Source organism: Acipenser ruthenus, chromosome 51 (assembly GCF_902713425.1).
Source record: "Acipenser ruthenus chromosome 51, fAciRut3.2 maternal haplotype, whole genome shotgun sequence".
NCBI lineage: Eukaryota > Metazoa > Chordata > Actinopteri > Acipenseriformes > Acipenseridae > Acipenser > Acipenser ruthenus.
The window spans coordinates 1,976,949-1,992,049 of NC_081239.1; the positions used below are offsets into that span (position 1 = coordinate 1,976,949).

Below are 15,101 nucleotides of genomic sequence, written 5' to 3' on the forward strand. Positions count from 1 at the left end.
CCTGTGGCCTCAAGAGAGCTCTTATGTCACGTTTACCTTTTGAAGTACATTTGATACACCAGAGTGTAACCATCAACCTGTCCCCCTGCAGCAGTCTGCCCCTAGTGGCTGGAAGAAATACTACACAGAACAAATGTTTTATATCCACTGGTGTCTGTGTTGCAAGGGGGAAGGGTTAATGGTTACACTCTGGTGTGCATAGGTCCCAAGTTTCAACTAGAATGCTGGTCCAGACTATTTGTGGGGGGATGGGGGTTCGGGAAAACATTTTGGACAATGATTAATCTGACCTGAATTATTAATTCCATTTTGAATCCATAAAAGTAAAAAAAAAACAACATTGTTTCATTTTAAAAAGATCTGCAATTTGAATTAAGACCCTATCAGTGAATGGAGTGTACATACCATCATGTGCTGATAATGACAAAGTGCAGGTTTTTACATAAACCCAAGCAGTGGTCTTTACATAAGGTTTAGTTTGAGGGTCTGAAGGTTTTAATGTCACTTGGGTGGTGTGGATGTAGCAGCTGTACAGAGAGCTGTGGGAGAGATATATTGAGGCCGCAGGAGAGAAAAAAATGATGTGATGACTAAAACGGAAAATTATAGAGTAAATTAACTTTGAAGTTTGAATTTATTATTATTGTGTGTTTTTTTTTAATGTTTTTAAAGTGCATTAGACCGTATATACATTCATGGTTCTTGAGGCGAGGCTTTTAATAGCCCTGAATGGAGCAGCTCTTCAAGAATAAGCATGTTATTTTATGAGGAAGTTACATCACAAGAGCTGGGTAACCAATCTGTTCTGGTTGAATAACTAAGAATTACAAAATCTGCACTGTTGGGTTGAAGCTATGAGAATCGAACAGAAGTGGAGCTGACTAGAATTACTGGTTACTTGAATCAACGGCTGTTGTGATCAATGTTCCCGATCCCTTTGCTATTCATACAAAATTTACTGCTGCGTCGAATCAACATTCAGTTAAAAAGTCATGTTTTTGATGTTTTATTGTATATTTATCACCATAACCAATTATGCGAGCTTCGTTTTAAGCGTTCGTTGATCGTTTTAATTGCCCTGGTGCACTGTATTGTGCCACAGCTTGCTAAACTGTTTTTAGTTTGTATTTGAGAACTGTCCAGTGAAAAATTGCTTTTCTAATAATGTTTTCTCAAGGCATACATTATAGTAATAACATGCAAATGTATGTTTCTATTTTATTTATTTGCTTGGTGCTTTATAAATGCTCTCGATCCATTGATTTTATTGGGGAATCGCTTGTGTTTTGCACGTCCTACTTATTTGCTTAGAATATAAAACTAGATTTCATCAGATTTGACTGTACGGTGTCTGACAGGGATTCAAACTCACACTAGCCCTGCTCCCAGTCCTGCGTCTCAGAATCCGATTAAGAATACCTTCTCAAGAAGCAGGAGTTGTTAAATGCATTGTCCCTCCCTTCTAGCTGCATGAACAGCTCCTATTAGTTCCTGCTACTCATGCTGTGATGAGATCATTCACATTTACCAGGGGTCTGCTTGTTCAAACTCCTGACACCTGCTCATCTAAATGAATACACCTGAACAAGGTGAGCTCTGAATCCCAGGGCGGGGTGCAAGGCTAGAGTTTTAAGCCCTGGTGAAACCTGTAAGCGAGATTCTTGTTTCTTGGGGATCTCGTCCTTTAATGAACATTTTGTGTTTTTTCTCTCAGATGAACGCGAGGCTGTCCAGAAGAAGACCTTTAACAAATGGGTGAATTCTCACCTGGCCAGAGTGAGCTGTCGAATCGGGGACCTCTACACTGACCTGCGCGATGGCCGCATGCTGATCCGCCTGCTGGAGGTGCTGTCCGGAGAGCAGCTGGTCAGTATTGAAGCTCAGTGCTGGACTCATTCACAGGGGATCAAATCGTTTTGGAAAATTGCTGCTAAAATATTTTTGAAAGTTTAGCACCAAAGAGCCTACTGGTGCTGCCCTAATCAAGCCTCTGCTTCATCGCTTCCCACACGACACAAACTTTCTCTCCTGTGGATGTGGATGAGTGTGGGTGGGTCATGTGAGTAGTCCACACCCAATAAGAAACTATCAGCTAAGGAATAAAAAATGAAACCTGCCCACTGGCGCCAGAATGTAATGTTGCTGCCACTGTGTGAGGGTACCCTGGGGCTAGAATCCGCTTATCAAACTGCTCATATTTCTTACAGAAGTGATCAGGTGCTGCTAGCATCTTAACAATGAGGGGACCGAGCTCAATCTGCACCTCACTGCTCAGGGAAGGGTTTTCACCCCAGTGTTCATCAACAGACTGGTTGTGAGACTTCTCTTTCGCTGGGCGTGTGCCACATGCTGTATAATATCTGGCACCCCTGCAACTGTGGGACCTGTGAGACAGTAACTGGAAAAGCCTCATACAGTTTTTTTCAGGAGCAGGGCTAGTGATGGAGAAGCCAGTGAGTGTTGGAATACAGTAGTCGGCCAGTAAGCAAAGTAATTAATAATCTCGGCTGAAAGTTTGAGAACCCCTGCTTTTCAAGTTGAACATTTTTTTGGAAGATTGTGTTAGGGGTGACTTGATTGAAGCCTTAAAAATCTTAAAAGGGGTTAAAAAAAAAAGATAAAATAAAAATGAAACAACCCTAGTCAATACTTTAGTGACGGCACAGAAACCAGGATTAGAGCACAGTGTGGAAATGAAGTGGAGACTCAGGACAGAGGGTAGGAGACGCTTCTTCACACAGAGAGTGGTGAGGGGATGGAATGGGTTACCTAGTCATGTTGTCGAGGCAGAATCACTGGGATCCTTTAAGACCCGACTTGACAAAGTTCCGAGATCAGTCCGTTGCAAGGAGCCGGACGAGCTCGGATTGACTGAACGGCTGCTGTTTGTAATATTCCCCCGTGTCCTTGTGTTCTCTCTCTAGCCCAAGCCCACGAAGGGTCGCATGCGGATCCACTGCCTGGAGAATGTCGACAAGGCCCTGCAGTTTTTGAAGGAGCAGAAAGTTCACCTGGAGAACATGGGCTCACATGACATAGTCGACGGCAACCACAGGCTCACGCTGGGACTAATCTGGACCATCATCCTCCGTTTCCAGGTACACAGACCCCCCCACACTCCCACCTCCTGTATGCACCCCATCCCCCCAGTGCTTAAGTAAACTACAGCATTTTTTAAGCCTTCCAGAGTAATCAAGGGATCCAGGGTATACAAGGAGAACACACCTTACACCTGGGCCATGCCAAACCCAATCAGGGAGACAGACAGGTCCTAATAAAGTGGCCAGGCTGTATATATATGCCCATTTTGTATTTATTCTGTGTTGGGATAGAACATTGAAACTATAATATATCCTTGGGGTTCTGTAGAGTTGCTTTGTGCAGAGTTGCAGTCATTTCCATTCGGTTTCTCTTTAGTTAGTAGGAGTGTTGTATTGTTTCATGCTTCAGGTATGTTGAGAGATATTCCTGACTGTCTCTGTCTGTCTGTCTGTCTGTCTGTCCACAGATTCAGGACATCAGTGTGGAGACAGAAGACAACAAGGAGAGGAAATCTGCCAAGGATGCCCTGCTGCTGTGGTGTCAAATGAAGACTGCGGGGTGAGAGAGCTGAGAATGGAGGGAGAGAGAGTGGAGAATGGAGGGAGAGAAAGCTGAGGATGGAGGGAGAGAGAGTGTGGAGAATGGAGGGGGAGAGAGGAGAATGGACAGAGAGAGAGAGTGGAGAATGGAGGGAGAGAGCGAGAGAGAGTTGAGAATGGAGGGAGAGAGAACTGAGGATGGAGGGGGAGAGACAGAGTGAGAGGGAGAGAGTGGAGATGGAGAAAGCGAGAGAGAGCTGAGAATGGGGTGAACTAGAATGGAGGGAGAGAGAGCTGAGAATACTGTATTGGTACTTAAAGGTTTAATCTTGTTTTGTGTTTCGTTTTTCTTGCAGCTATCCCAACGTGAATGTGCACAACTTCACAACCAGCTGGCGAGACGGCCTGGCGTTCAGCGCGATCGTTCACAAGCACAGGTGAGCGCGAGGTCACGGCTCTCAGAAGTCTGGTTGCCATAGAGATGTCTATACATACTGGCAAACTAAATACATTCAACGACAAAGGTTTTGACTAACAGTCTTTTTTTAATGTCTTGACCTTTTGACCTAATTTGTCTCCATTTGGGGATGACCCATGGAGACCCCTAGGAATCTGGAAGCCAAGTTGACTACTGATGAAGGCTGCGGTCGAAACGTCTGCCTGCTTGACTCATTTTCTTATTGTTTTACTTTAGAGTCATTTTAAAGCATGTTGTGCTATAGTATGAACTTGTATTTGTGTTTTAAACACAAGCAAAAGACTACAGGTTCATGAGTTGATGTTTGGTTAATTATTAAAGTAAGTCTTTCAAGTCAGTGAACTGTAGTCTCAAAGCTATCAGACAATATACATTTTTTTTCTCTTAAAACAAATAATAATATAACTAAAGACTACTTGCATTTTTACCATGGTTCAGAATTTTATTCCAGTTACTGTGTGTAAGCTACTAGCTCAGTATTGCAGTGTACCTCACCTGAATTCTCTCTCTCTCTCTCTCTCTCTCTTTCACTCCCTCTCTCTCTTTCTCTCAGGTCGGACCTAATTGAGTTTGACACTCTGAAGAGGTCTAATGCTCACTATAACCTCCAGAACGCTTTCAATGTGGCTGAGAAGGAGCTGGGCCTGACCAAACTACTGGACCCAGAGGGTAAGACTGCATTCGGACTGAAGCCACGCACGCACGCACGCACACACACACACGCTTACACGCTTAATCCTGTAAAGCAAAATCCTGTTTTGAAATCCCAGGACATGTACTAGGGCAGGGGTGATGGGGGGCTTCTTTACCATCAACGCATGGTTTCCAAAAGAGACGATGATGTATCTATATCATATCCTGATGTAACTTTCACTATTATCTGCTGTATTATTGAATTGTGGTTTGTCACACTTGAGAATTATTGTATTTCTTGTTCTTATTGTATGACTTATATTGTAACACTTCAATGTATTTGTATTTGCTTGCGATTGTAAGTCGCCCTGGATAAGGGCGTCTGCTAAGAAATAAATAATAATAATAATAATAATAATCTATGACTTTCCAAATTAATAACTATTAGTGCCATTGTTTTTGCTAGAACATTACTATATTTTATAGGCTTACATTTTCTACTTAATAAACCAATCATTAAATCAGATAAAGGCACAATTACTCAGAAAAGGTCTTGATTGCTGCCTGGGAGTCTATATAATCCATCATTGTTTAATTAAACAGAACCCTTCATAAAGGCTGTTCAGTCTGGCGAAGGCATGCATTGGCCATAACAACTTTATTGTCTACATAATGTAATTAAGGGAGTCCTATGAGAAATGAATATTGTAATGAAACCATATGCAGTTTAACCATTGACGGTTATTAAAGGGTTTGGTGTATCGATGCATTGTCCCAGGCTTCATGTGCTGTATACAGCAGTGTGGAGTAGTGGTTAGGGCTCTGGACTCTTGACCGGAGGGTTGTGGGTTCAATCCCCAGTGGGGGACACTGCTGTTGTACCCTTGAGCAAGGTACTTTACCTAGATTGCGCCAGTAAAAACCCAACTGTATAAATGGGTAATTGTATGTAAAAAATAATGTGATATCTGTATAATGTGAAATATTGTAACAATTGTAAGTCGCCCTGGATAAGGGCGTCTGCTAAGAAATAAATAATAATAATAATAATAATAATAATACAGGACATTATACTTGACTTTGATTCAGACAGATTTGATTAGTCAGGAAATGAAGAGAGGAGAGAGGCAAACTGAAGTACTCTCTCTCTCTCTCTCTCTCTCTCTCTCACCCTCACCCTCTCTCTCTCTCTCTCTCTCCCTCTCTCTAGATGTCAATGTGGACCAGCCGGATGAGAAGTCTATTATCACCTATGTTGCCACCTACTACCACTACTTCTCTAAGATGAAGGCTCTAGCTGTGGAAGGCAAGAGAATTGGAAAGGTAGGTTTGCATCCTGGCTCTCCAAGCTCATTGTTGGGGAGCAGTGACCCTGGCGCTGGGCTCTCCTCACCGCTCTACAGCGGCCCCTACTGGCCAGGTGAGCTCAAACACCCGCAGGGCTTGTCCTCCAGGGGGCGGTAGCTCACATCCGCTTTGGAGCCGGGGTGTAAGGAGACTGGGGATCGGTTGAATAGCGTGTCTCTATGTGTGTCTTCTCAGGTGCTGGACTACGTCCTGGAGTCTGATAAGCTGATCGAGAAGTACGAGACCCTGGCTTCAGACCTGCTGCAGTGGATTGAACACACCATCATCACGCTCAATGACAGACAGCTGGCCAACTCGCTGAGCGGAGTACAGAACCAGCTGCAGGCTTTCAACACCTACAGGACTGTGGAGAAACCACCCAAGTGAGTGCAACGCATGGCTCTCTCTCTCTCTGGGTCCAGAAACAGTTTGGGAACGAGAAAAGGCCGATGTTATCGGTGTTTTAGATCCTACTACATCACTTGGTAGGCTGTTCCATGCGTTTATAACTCTCTGTGTCGCAAAGTGCTTCCTACCTTCTGTTCTAAACTCTACTCCTCTTCCATTCATGCCCTCTTGCTCTTCTTTCTGTGCTGAATTTGAAGTCGTGTCTTGGGTTGACTTTATCAAGACCATTTATGATTTTCTCAGCTCATTGTGTAATAATGTTTACATGCCTGTTTCAGTTATTATTAATTTCTTAGCAGACGCCCTTATCCAGGGCGACTTACAATTGTTACAAGATATCACATTATTTTACATACAAGTACATTATTTTTACATACAATTACCCATTTATACAGTTGGGTTTTTACTGGAGCAATCTAGGTAAAGTACCTTGCTCAAGGGTACAGCAGCAGAGTCCCCCATCTGGGATTGAACCCACGACCCTCCGGTCAAGAGTCCAGAGTCCTAACCACTACTCCACACTGCAGTTGTATTGAAGAGACTACACATTACCCATGGGATATTGCATGAGGACGCTGGTTGCTGATTGCTCCTTCGCACCCTGTGCGTTCTTGACTCGCAGTGTCTCTTGCAGGGCACCAATCCGTTTTCTTTCATCTTGTCTGCAGGTTCACAGAGAAGGGCAACCTGGAGGTGCTTCTCTTCACCATTCAGAGTAAAATGAGAGCCAACAACCAGAAAGTGTACATCCCGCGTGAGGGCAAGCTCATCTCCGACATCAACAAGGTATCGCTCCCCTTTTGAGGTGTTCCTGCTGACCTTCCATAGCACCATTGCGAAAATTCCATCTCATAGTAAAATAACCAATATCTTTCTGTTGCATCATAAATATTCCTGTTTTCAACAGAGACTATATATATATTTTGTATGCTCCTATTACTTTATTTTCTGTTTGGTTCCTATTGCAAATGCATGTACAGTGTTTATTTTTGTTGCTAAGTCTGCGTTCAGGTGCTTTGACTGCGAGTTCAGGAGCTGCTCTTCAGTTCTAGTTGCCTGTCATAGACACGTGGATCCTAGGCTCGATCAGTCAAAGTGTCTTTACAGAAGTAAAAGACAACGCCATCTAGTGATCCTGTCACTTTGGGTCAAGTTTGTTTTGCTGGCAATACACTGCAGTGCACTCCCATTCGTTATTATTATTATTATTATTATTATTATTATTATTATTATTATTATTATTATTTATTTCTTAGCAGACACCCTTATCCAGGGCGACTTACAGTCGTAAACAAAAATACATTTCAAGGATCACAGTACAAGTAATAATACAGTTAAGAGCAAGATAAATACGATGACTTTGATTCTAGCAAGTACAAGAATGACAAAATACGATTCAGTAACGGAGCAGATAACAGTGTCAGTGATAGTTACATCAGGATATAATTAAATACAAAATACTACAGATTAAATAACACTTGTGACAGATTACAGTACTCTAAAGTACAGGATTAAATGCAGTAAAATAGGGAGCAGATAAGAGCAAGTAAAGCGCATTTAAGGAAGAGTGATAAGGGTCCAGAGGGAAAAGAGGAGTTTCTACAGGTGCTGTCTGAAGAGGTGAGTCTTGAGGAGGCGCTGGAAGGTGGTCAGGGACTGGGCAGTCCTGACATCTGTAGGGTCATTCCACCACTGCGGGGCGAGGGTGGAGAAGGAGCGGGCTCTGGAGGCAGGGGAGCGTAGAGGAGGTAGACAGTCTTCTAGTGCAGGAAGAGCGGAGAGGTCGAGTGGGGGTGTAGGGAGAGATGAGGGTCTGGAGGTAGCTGGGTGCAGTCTGGTCAAGGCATCTTTTCTTTATTGGACCCCGATGTACAGTTTCGAAAGAAGCACATGTTCTAGCAAAATGTATTTTCGTTTTAATACATGATATCTGGCTTGGGATCAGTAGAATTGGACAGAAGATTCTTGTTCAGTTTTCTCTCCGTCTCCCCCCCACTCTAGGGTTGGGAGCGCCTGGAGAAAGCCGAACACGAGCGGGAGCTGGCCCTTCGTAACGAGCTGATTCGCCAGGAGAAGCTGGAACAGCTGGCTGCCCGGTTTGACCGCAAGGCAGCGATGAGGGAGACGTGGCTGAGTGAGAACCAGAGACTGGTGTCCCAGGTGAGCTTCAAACAGCCTCCAGCACCCCAAAATCACAGCCTTTCACCCCACCCCAACTCTCTTGCAGCTTGCTTCCTCGTCTTTTGATTCCGTTTTTAGGCAGAGTCCCGGAGCTGCAGCTTCGCTTAGCAGAGTGACAGCACCTTGTTTTGCATTCAATGTGCAGCGCAACATGTTTAGTTTTGCTTGGATATTTATAGTCTTTTCACTCTGCTAAACATCCACTTTCATGACATCATCTGTGTATCTTGCCTCTTTAAACTCCCAGTCCTTTGATGTTTTAATGTCCTTTTCCACTGGGACATCGCTAGTTTGTCTTCCTTGCGTCAAAACGGTTGTTGTTGCACGTGTGAATTATCTGTACATAATTCAACTGTCCGCTCAGCCTAATCCAGTCCAGGCGCCACCTAGCCCCGGTCACCTCGTTCAGTATGTCTGCAAGAGAGAGGACTCTTCAAGACACAGCAGTTTGCCCGGTTTCTCTAGACACACAGTTTAATTAATCCAGTTACATTTCCAATACACGTTCATGTATTATTATCTTATTCAGGGAATCTGTCCCACATTATTCAGCAGGTTTCATTCGACTTTATGAAGCAAAATGTGTTCATTCTATAGGGTGATGCAAAACTTCTGGCTATAGCCAAAGTAAAATGCAACATTACCTTGAAGTCATGAGCACTTCCAATAAATACTGTACATACTTTTAATGCTAACTTATGGGGCGTGCATAAACTACAGCCTTACATTTTAACTATAATGTTACTTTGAACTACTGTACAAAAACTTACAACTGTGACTGCGGTGAAATGCAATCCATCACTCACATCCCCGATCACTGTCCAACACACGCTTTTGCAGGAGGTGCAAATGGAGTCCATCGAATGACTTTCCAAACTCAACACACAGCTAGAAACTCTAGGGACATTGATTTTCAAATGCCACACAAGAGAGAGAGAGAGAGATGTGGATGAAGGTGTGCTTCAATGTCAGCACTAGGGAGTGTTTAGTGTCACTAGTCCTAAAGGAGATGGCCGTGTGTGTTTTTCAGGATAATTTCGGAGTGGACTTGGGCGCGGTGGAGGCAGCCACGCGGAAGCACGAGGCCATCGAGACGGATATCGGCGCGTACAGCGAGCGCGTGGCGGCCGTGGCAGCCGTGGCCAGGGAGCTGGAGGCAGAGCGTTACCACGACGTGCGCAGGGTGCTGGCGCGCAGAGACAACGTGCTGAGACTCTGGGAGTATCTGAGAGAGCTGCTGGCCGCACGCAGGGAGAGAATGCACAGGAACCTGGACCTGCAGAGAGTCATGCAGGAGATGAGCTACATCATGGACTGGATGGGAGACATGAAGGTACTGAGGCAGGGAGGGAGGGAGGGAGGGAGGAGTGTGTGTGTGTGTGAGAGATGAGCTACATCATGTGCAGCATAGACTTGAAGTGAGTGAAAGAGATGAGTGTGTGTGTGCTCTCTCCCCCTCTCTCTGTCTCTCCCCCATCTCTGCCTCATTTCCTCTCTCTCGCCCCTCTCCTCCTCCCTTCCCTCTCTCATTCTCTCTCTCATTCCCTCGCTGCCTCATTGTCTCTCCCCCTCTATCTCTCGCCCCTCTCCTCCCTCTCTCTGCCTCATTCTATCTCTCCCCCTCCATCTCTTTCCCCTCTCCTCCCCCTCTCCTCCCTCTCTCATATTCCCTCTCCCCCCACTCTGCCTCATTCTGTCTCTCCCCCTCTACTTCTCTCCTCTCTCTCCCCCACTCTGCCTCATTGTCTCTTCCCCTCTATCTCTCTCCCCTCTCCTCCTCCCTCCCCCTCTATCTCTCTCCCCTCCCCTCCCTCTTCTCTCTCCCCCTCTGCCTCATTCTCTCTCCCCCCTCTATCTCTCCCCTCTCCTCCTCCCCCCTCTATCTCTTTCCCCTCTCCTCTTTCTCTCTCTCCCTCTCTGCCTCATTCTATCTCTCAACTCTATTTCTCTCCTCTCTCATTCCCTCTCTCTCCCCCACTCTTTGCCTCATTCTGTCTCTCTCCCTCTCTCATTCCCTCTCTCTGCCTCATTCTGTCTCTCTCACCCTCTCTCTCCCTCCCTCCCTCTCTCTCTCTGTCTCGCAGGCTCGTCTCCAGTCCCAGGACTGTGGGAAGCACTTGCATGATGTTGAAGAGCTGTTGCAGACTCACACGCTGGTGGAGGCTGATATCTCCGGCCAGGCGGAACGCGTCAAAGCTGTGCGCTCCGGAGCAGAGAAATTCACAGCCGAGGCAGAGGGTAACTGACACCTCCCACTCCAGCCTCTTTATCAGAGCTCTGATCACTAATCCCAGTTAAAGGACTGCTAATCCATTCTCTTACCTCCTATTGGCATCAGAAACGTTATCACCGCACCCCTTTAGTGCTTTAAAATCCATTTTCATACCTGGAAACTTTATCACCGGTCCCCTGTTTGAACCTGTTTAATTACCTAACCATTTTAAAGAGGTTTAAACATTTAACCTTTAACAGAATTGTGAGGTATCATAAGGAGCCACTGCGAGAAGCTGTGCTGTTATTTTTTTATGATGCACTGCAACATTAATGTGCTTGACACTGCATGTGCACAGCAGTTGTGTGTGTATATGGAAAAGACTTTAAATACTAATGCACATCCTAGTGTATCAACACTACAGCCGACCTCTCTATTTGACATGCATTTCTTTGATAATGGCTGAAAAGTTAGAAACAACATTTAATGCTTGAATAACCTTCAGACCCGTACCTGTTAATTATTATTTATTATTATTATTATTATTATTATTATTATTATTATTATTATTATTATTATTATTATTATTTATTTATTTCTTAGCAGACGCCCTTATCCAGGGCGACTTACAATTGTTACAACATATCACATGATACATTATTTCACATTATACAGATATCACATTATTTTTACATACAATTACCCATTTATACAGTTGGGTTTTTACTGGAGCAATCTAGGCAAAGTACCTTGCTCAAGGGTACAACAGCAGTGTCCCCCACTGGGGATTGAACCCACAACCCTCCGGTCAAGAGTCCAGTGCCCTAACCACTACTCCACACTGCTGTACCTCAATATCTCTAACTGGTGGTGGCTGAAATCCTATTGGGATGCTCTTGCTGTGGGTGACCTGAACAGTTTCCTGCACTCCAATCGTGTTAAAGATTTAGCAAATGAAATGGAATCTAACACTGTTGAGAAAAAATGCATTGCAGCTTACTTGACTGCAGTAGAAAAACTGCCGTTCACTAAATGTAGCGCTCAGATTAATAGAAAGAGAATGGTTTGAAACGAGAACATCTCCCCTCTTCTTTGTTTCCAGGTTACAAGCCATGCGATCCTCAGCTGGTGCAAGACAGGGCCACTCTGCTGGACGATGCCTACCAGGAGCTGGGCAGGCTGGCCGGGGAGCGGCGGGCCAGACTGGAGGAGTCGCGGCGCCTCTGGAAGTTCGTGTGGGACATGGGGGAGGAGGAGGCCTGGATCAGAGAGCAGGAGCAGATCCTGTCCACCCAGGACTGCGGGAAAGACCTGACCTCCGCACTGAGGCTTCTCAGCAAACACGAGGCCTTCCGCCACGAGATGGGGGGCCGCTTTGGGCCCCTGGAGCAGAGTGTGCGCGTGGGGGAGGGGCTGGTCGAGGAGGGCCACTTCGGAGCCCCACAGGTCGGTCTGTGCTGTTGTGTTTTGAATTTACGGGCTGAAAATTCTGGGGCTTGACCTTTTGATTGAGTTCATGAAGGCCGTCTTTCTGCAAGGAGTGATAGTGTGAGTTTGTCAACCCACCACTGCCACACCAACTCCTGCTAATCTCTCGTAACCTACTTCAGCTATAACGCCATGTTCAGTGTTGTGGAAACTTTGACCTGTGACCTAAGATGGCTGCCATATCGGAGTCATGTGACCTTGTGTTGTCCGGATGAGACAGGCCTAACGCTTTGAGATTGTGCCTTCATACTCGCCACACAGCTGTCAAGTCCTACTCCTACAAAAACCTTTTCAGTGCCACATTTTATTTGTAACCTTTGGGTACATGTTAATGATCTTTTTCACATTTCCATATTCATGCTTACAAACCATTTGATCTGATATAACACACCCCTTAGATTATGCACCCGGGCATGCTTTGTTTTTATTCACAAAAACTCCCATTTCTAGTTTGAATCTATAGTTTCGAGAGCGGTTTCTGATTTTTAAGCTTAGTGAAACACCGCAAATTATATGAAAACACGTACCCATTTACAAGAGTCGATAAGCCTTGCTGCTTGAAAAATGAGTTATGAGGAAACCCCTAAACCACCCATTTCGATGCAGGTTAAAGAACGCATCGCAGAGATCCGAGCCCAGTGGCGCCACCTTGAGGAGGTGTCCCAGCAGCGCGAGGAGAGGCTCAGGGAGGCGGTCACCCTGTACCAGTTCCAGGCCGAAGCAAACGATATGGAGGCCTGGATCCTGGACACCTTGAGGTTTGTTTCCAGCCCTGAGGTGGGGCACGACGAGTACTCCACCCAGACGCTGGTCAAGAAGCAGAAAGACGTGGACGAGGAGATCCTGAACCACAGGCCCGTCATCGACTCTCTCCACGAACAAGCCCTGAGCCTCCCCGCCGAGCAGGCCCGCTCCCCCCAAGTGGAGGGGCGCCTCCCTGCCATCGAGCAGCGCTACGAGGAGCTGGTGGCCCTGGCTGCTGCCCGACGACAGGCCCTGCAGGACGCCCTGTCTCTCTACTGCATGTTCAGCGAGGCTGGAGCCTGCCAGCTGTGGATCGGGGAGAAGGAGCAGTGGCTCAACGCCATGGAGATCCCAGACAAGCTGGAAGACCTGGAGGTGGTGCAGCAGAGGTGAGGGGTTTCTCAACTGTACCTCGAAACCAGAGGGAGTCCGGACGGGCATTCAGCACGTCGTGTTTACATGCTAAGGAATTCCTATATATCTATTAGCTGTAGTTTTAGCTAAGATGGTCATCTAGAGAGATCTAAAGTTAAAGATGCTTTGCTTCCCTCGCTCTCTTCCCCTGTAGATGATCAGTTTGTGTCGCGTGATTACGCTGGGCATCAGAAAACTACTTTTTAATTTGAATACTCAATCTGGACAGCCTCCATACCTCTCAAATATACATCGTGTTCGGGGAAGGCTGCGGTAGAACTCTTAGCTCTTAACTGTACTCAGAATCCAGGACGATGGATGTAGGCTAGGGAATAGTTGGCTCTCGTCTGTTTTAATAAAGGTTCATGATTTGGAGTTCCAAGTTTTATTTTGTTACTGATTTTTATAAGACTTTATTTTTTTTACGGTTGTCCCAGATTTCACGATTTCCGTTAAATTTACTATTTAATATTTGTACCGCTGTAAAATAAATACAGCAAACGCTTGCCTGATTGACGCGCTGCCTTTCGCATTTAGGAACCTGGCAGCCTGTTTAGCTTGCTTCCGCTAAATGATTGAACTCTCTTTAAAATGTCTTCAATGAAAAAGACACCAGCTTTATCAAAGATCGGAAATCTTTTTGCTAAAGATCGCTCTGTCCAATACAAGAAGGGGACATTTCATGCGTCTGTTGTTATTTTTAAACATTTTTGATATTTCACTGACAGTGAAAATAGAATGTCTTTAAAAGGTGGACATAATAAACAACATTTTCTACAATATAGCATTTACTGTTTTTAACGTAAGCGCTTCAAAAATATTTAGGAAGATGATCATGATTAGAGAAAATGATCGATTTTTTTAAATGTGACATTGCATTTTTAATTTTTTTTTGCTTTTACATAGCATGTTTAATCATGAAAAATTTTGAAATACCTATTTTTAGTGAAATAAGCAAACTGTTTTAGAGACGTGTGTTTTTATGACTCTGAAAAGGAACATTGCTCAAGAAAATAGACGTCTTCCTTTGATGGCAGCTGCGTGAACAAAGGGGTCTGTCTGTGTTTTAAAGTGAAATCGAACCTAAGTTCCGGGACCCCTGAGTTCTGGATCCTTTGCTAACTTTGCTCCTTCTTGGTAGGTTTGAGACTCTGGAACCCGAGATGAACAACCTGGGCACTCGAATTGAGGACGTGAACCAGATCTCCCAGCAGCTGCTGGGCACAGAGCAGAGGCGTCAGGTGGAGGTGTGCAGCACGCAGGACCAGCTCAATGCCAGGTGGGCACCAGTGTGACGGGATGCCAGCTTCTGAGTGACATTGATGTATTCTTAAGCTGTTGAGGGTATTGGATTCAGGGGTATGTAGAAGTTTGCCTATGTGTCACACTTGCAGCTCTGGCCAGAAGTTTTGCATCACCCTGTAGAATTAACTCTGCTTCATAAGGTCGAATGAAACCTGACAAGAATTGAAAGATTTTGAAGTCTAACATGAAATACTGTATTACTATTATGGCTTTTGGTAGACTTTTGCAATACAATTTTGTAGTTTCTTTGATTACATGATGTTAAAAAAGGATCAAACTTGATGAGAAACTTAATTAGAAACCTGTGTGT

General features: G+C 45.0%; 1 protein-coding gene across 5 annotated transcripts in view; it reads left to right on the plus strand.

Moving 5' to 3' along the window:
- LOC117398719 (spectrin beta chain, non-erythrocytic 1) overlaps positions 1-15,101 on the plus strand; it is an 82,650-nt gene that overhangs the window by 39,683 nt on the left and 27,866 nt on the right. For all 5 annotated transcript variants that reach the window (XM_059015938.1, XM_059015942.1, XM_059015940.1 and 2 more), the window contains 14 exons: positions 1,715-1,866; positions 2,925-3,098; positions 3,509-3,600; positions 3,938-4,018; positions 4,613-4,728; positions 5,903-6,015; positions 6,235-6,422; positions 7,116-7,233; positions 8,449-8,607; positions 9,659-9,961; positions 10,713-10,866; positions 11,943-12,286; positions 12,935-13,461; positions 14,628-14,765. In XM_059015938.1, coding sequence (XP_058871921.1) covers positions 1,715-1,866; positions 2,925-3,098; positions 3,509-3,600; positions 3,938-4,018; positions 4,613-4,728; positions 5,903-6,015; positions 6,235-6,422; positions 7,116-7,233; positions 8,449-8,607; positions 9,659-9,961; positions 10,713-10,866; positions 11,943-12,286; positions 12,935-13,461; positions 14,628-14,765 — 2,659 coding nt within the window. The remainder of the gene's footprint in view (positions 1-1,714; positions 1,867-2,924; positions 3,099-3,508; positions 3,601-3,937; positions 4,019-4,612; positions 4,729-5,902; positions 6,016-6,234; positions 6,423-7,115; positions 7,234-8,448; positions 8,608-9,658; positions 9,962-10,712; positions 10,867-11,942; positions 12,287-12,934; positions 13,462-14,627; positions 14,766-15,101) is intronic.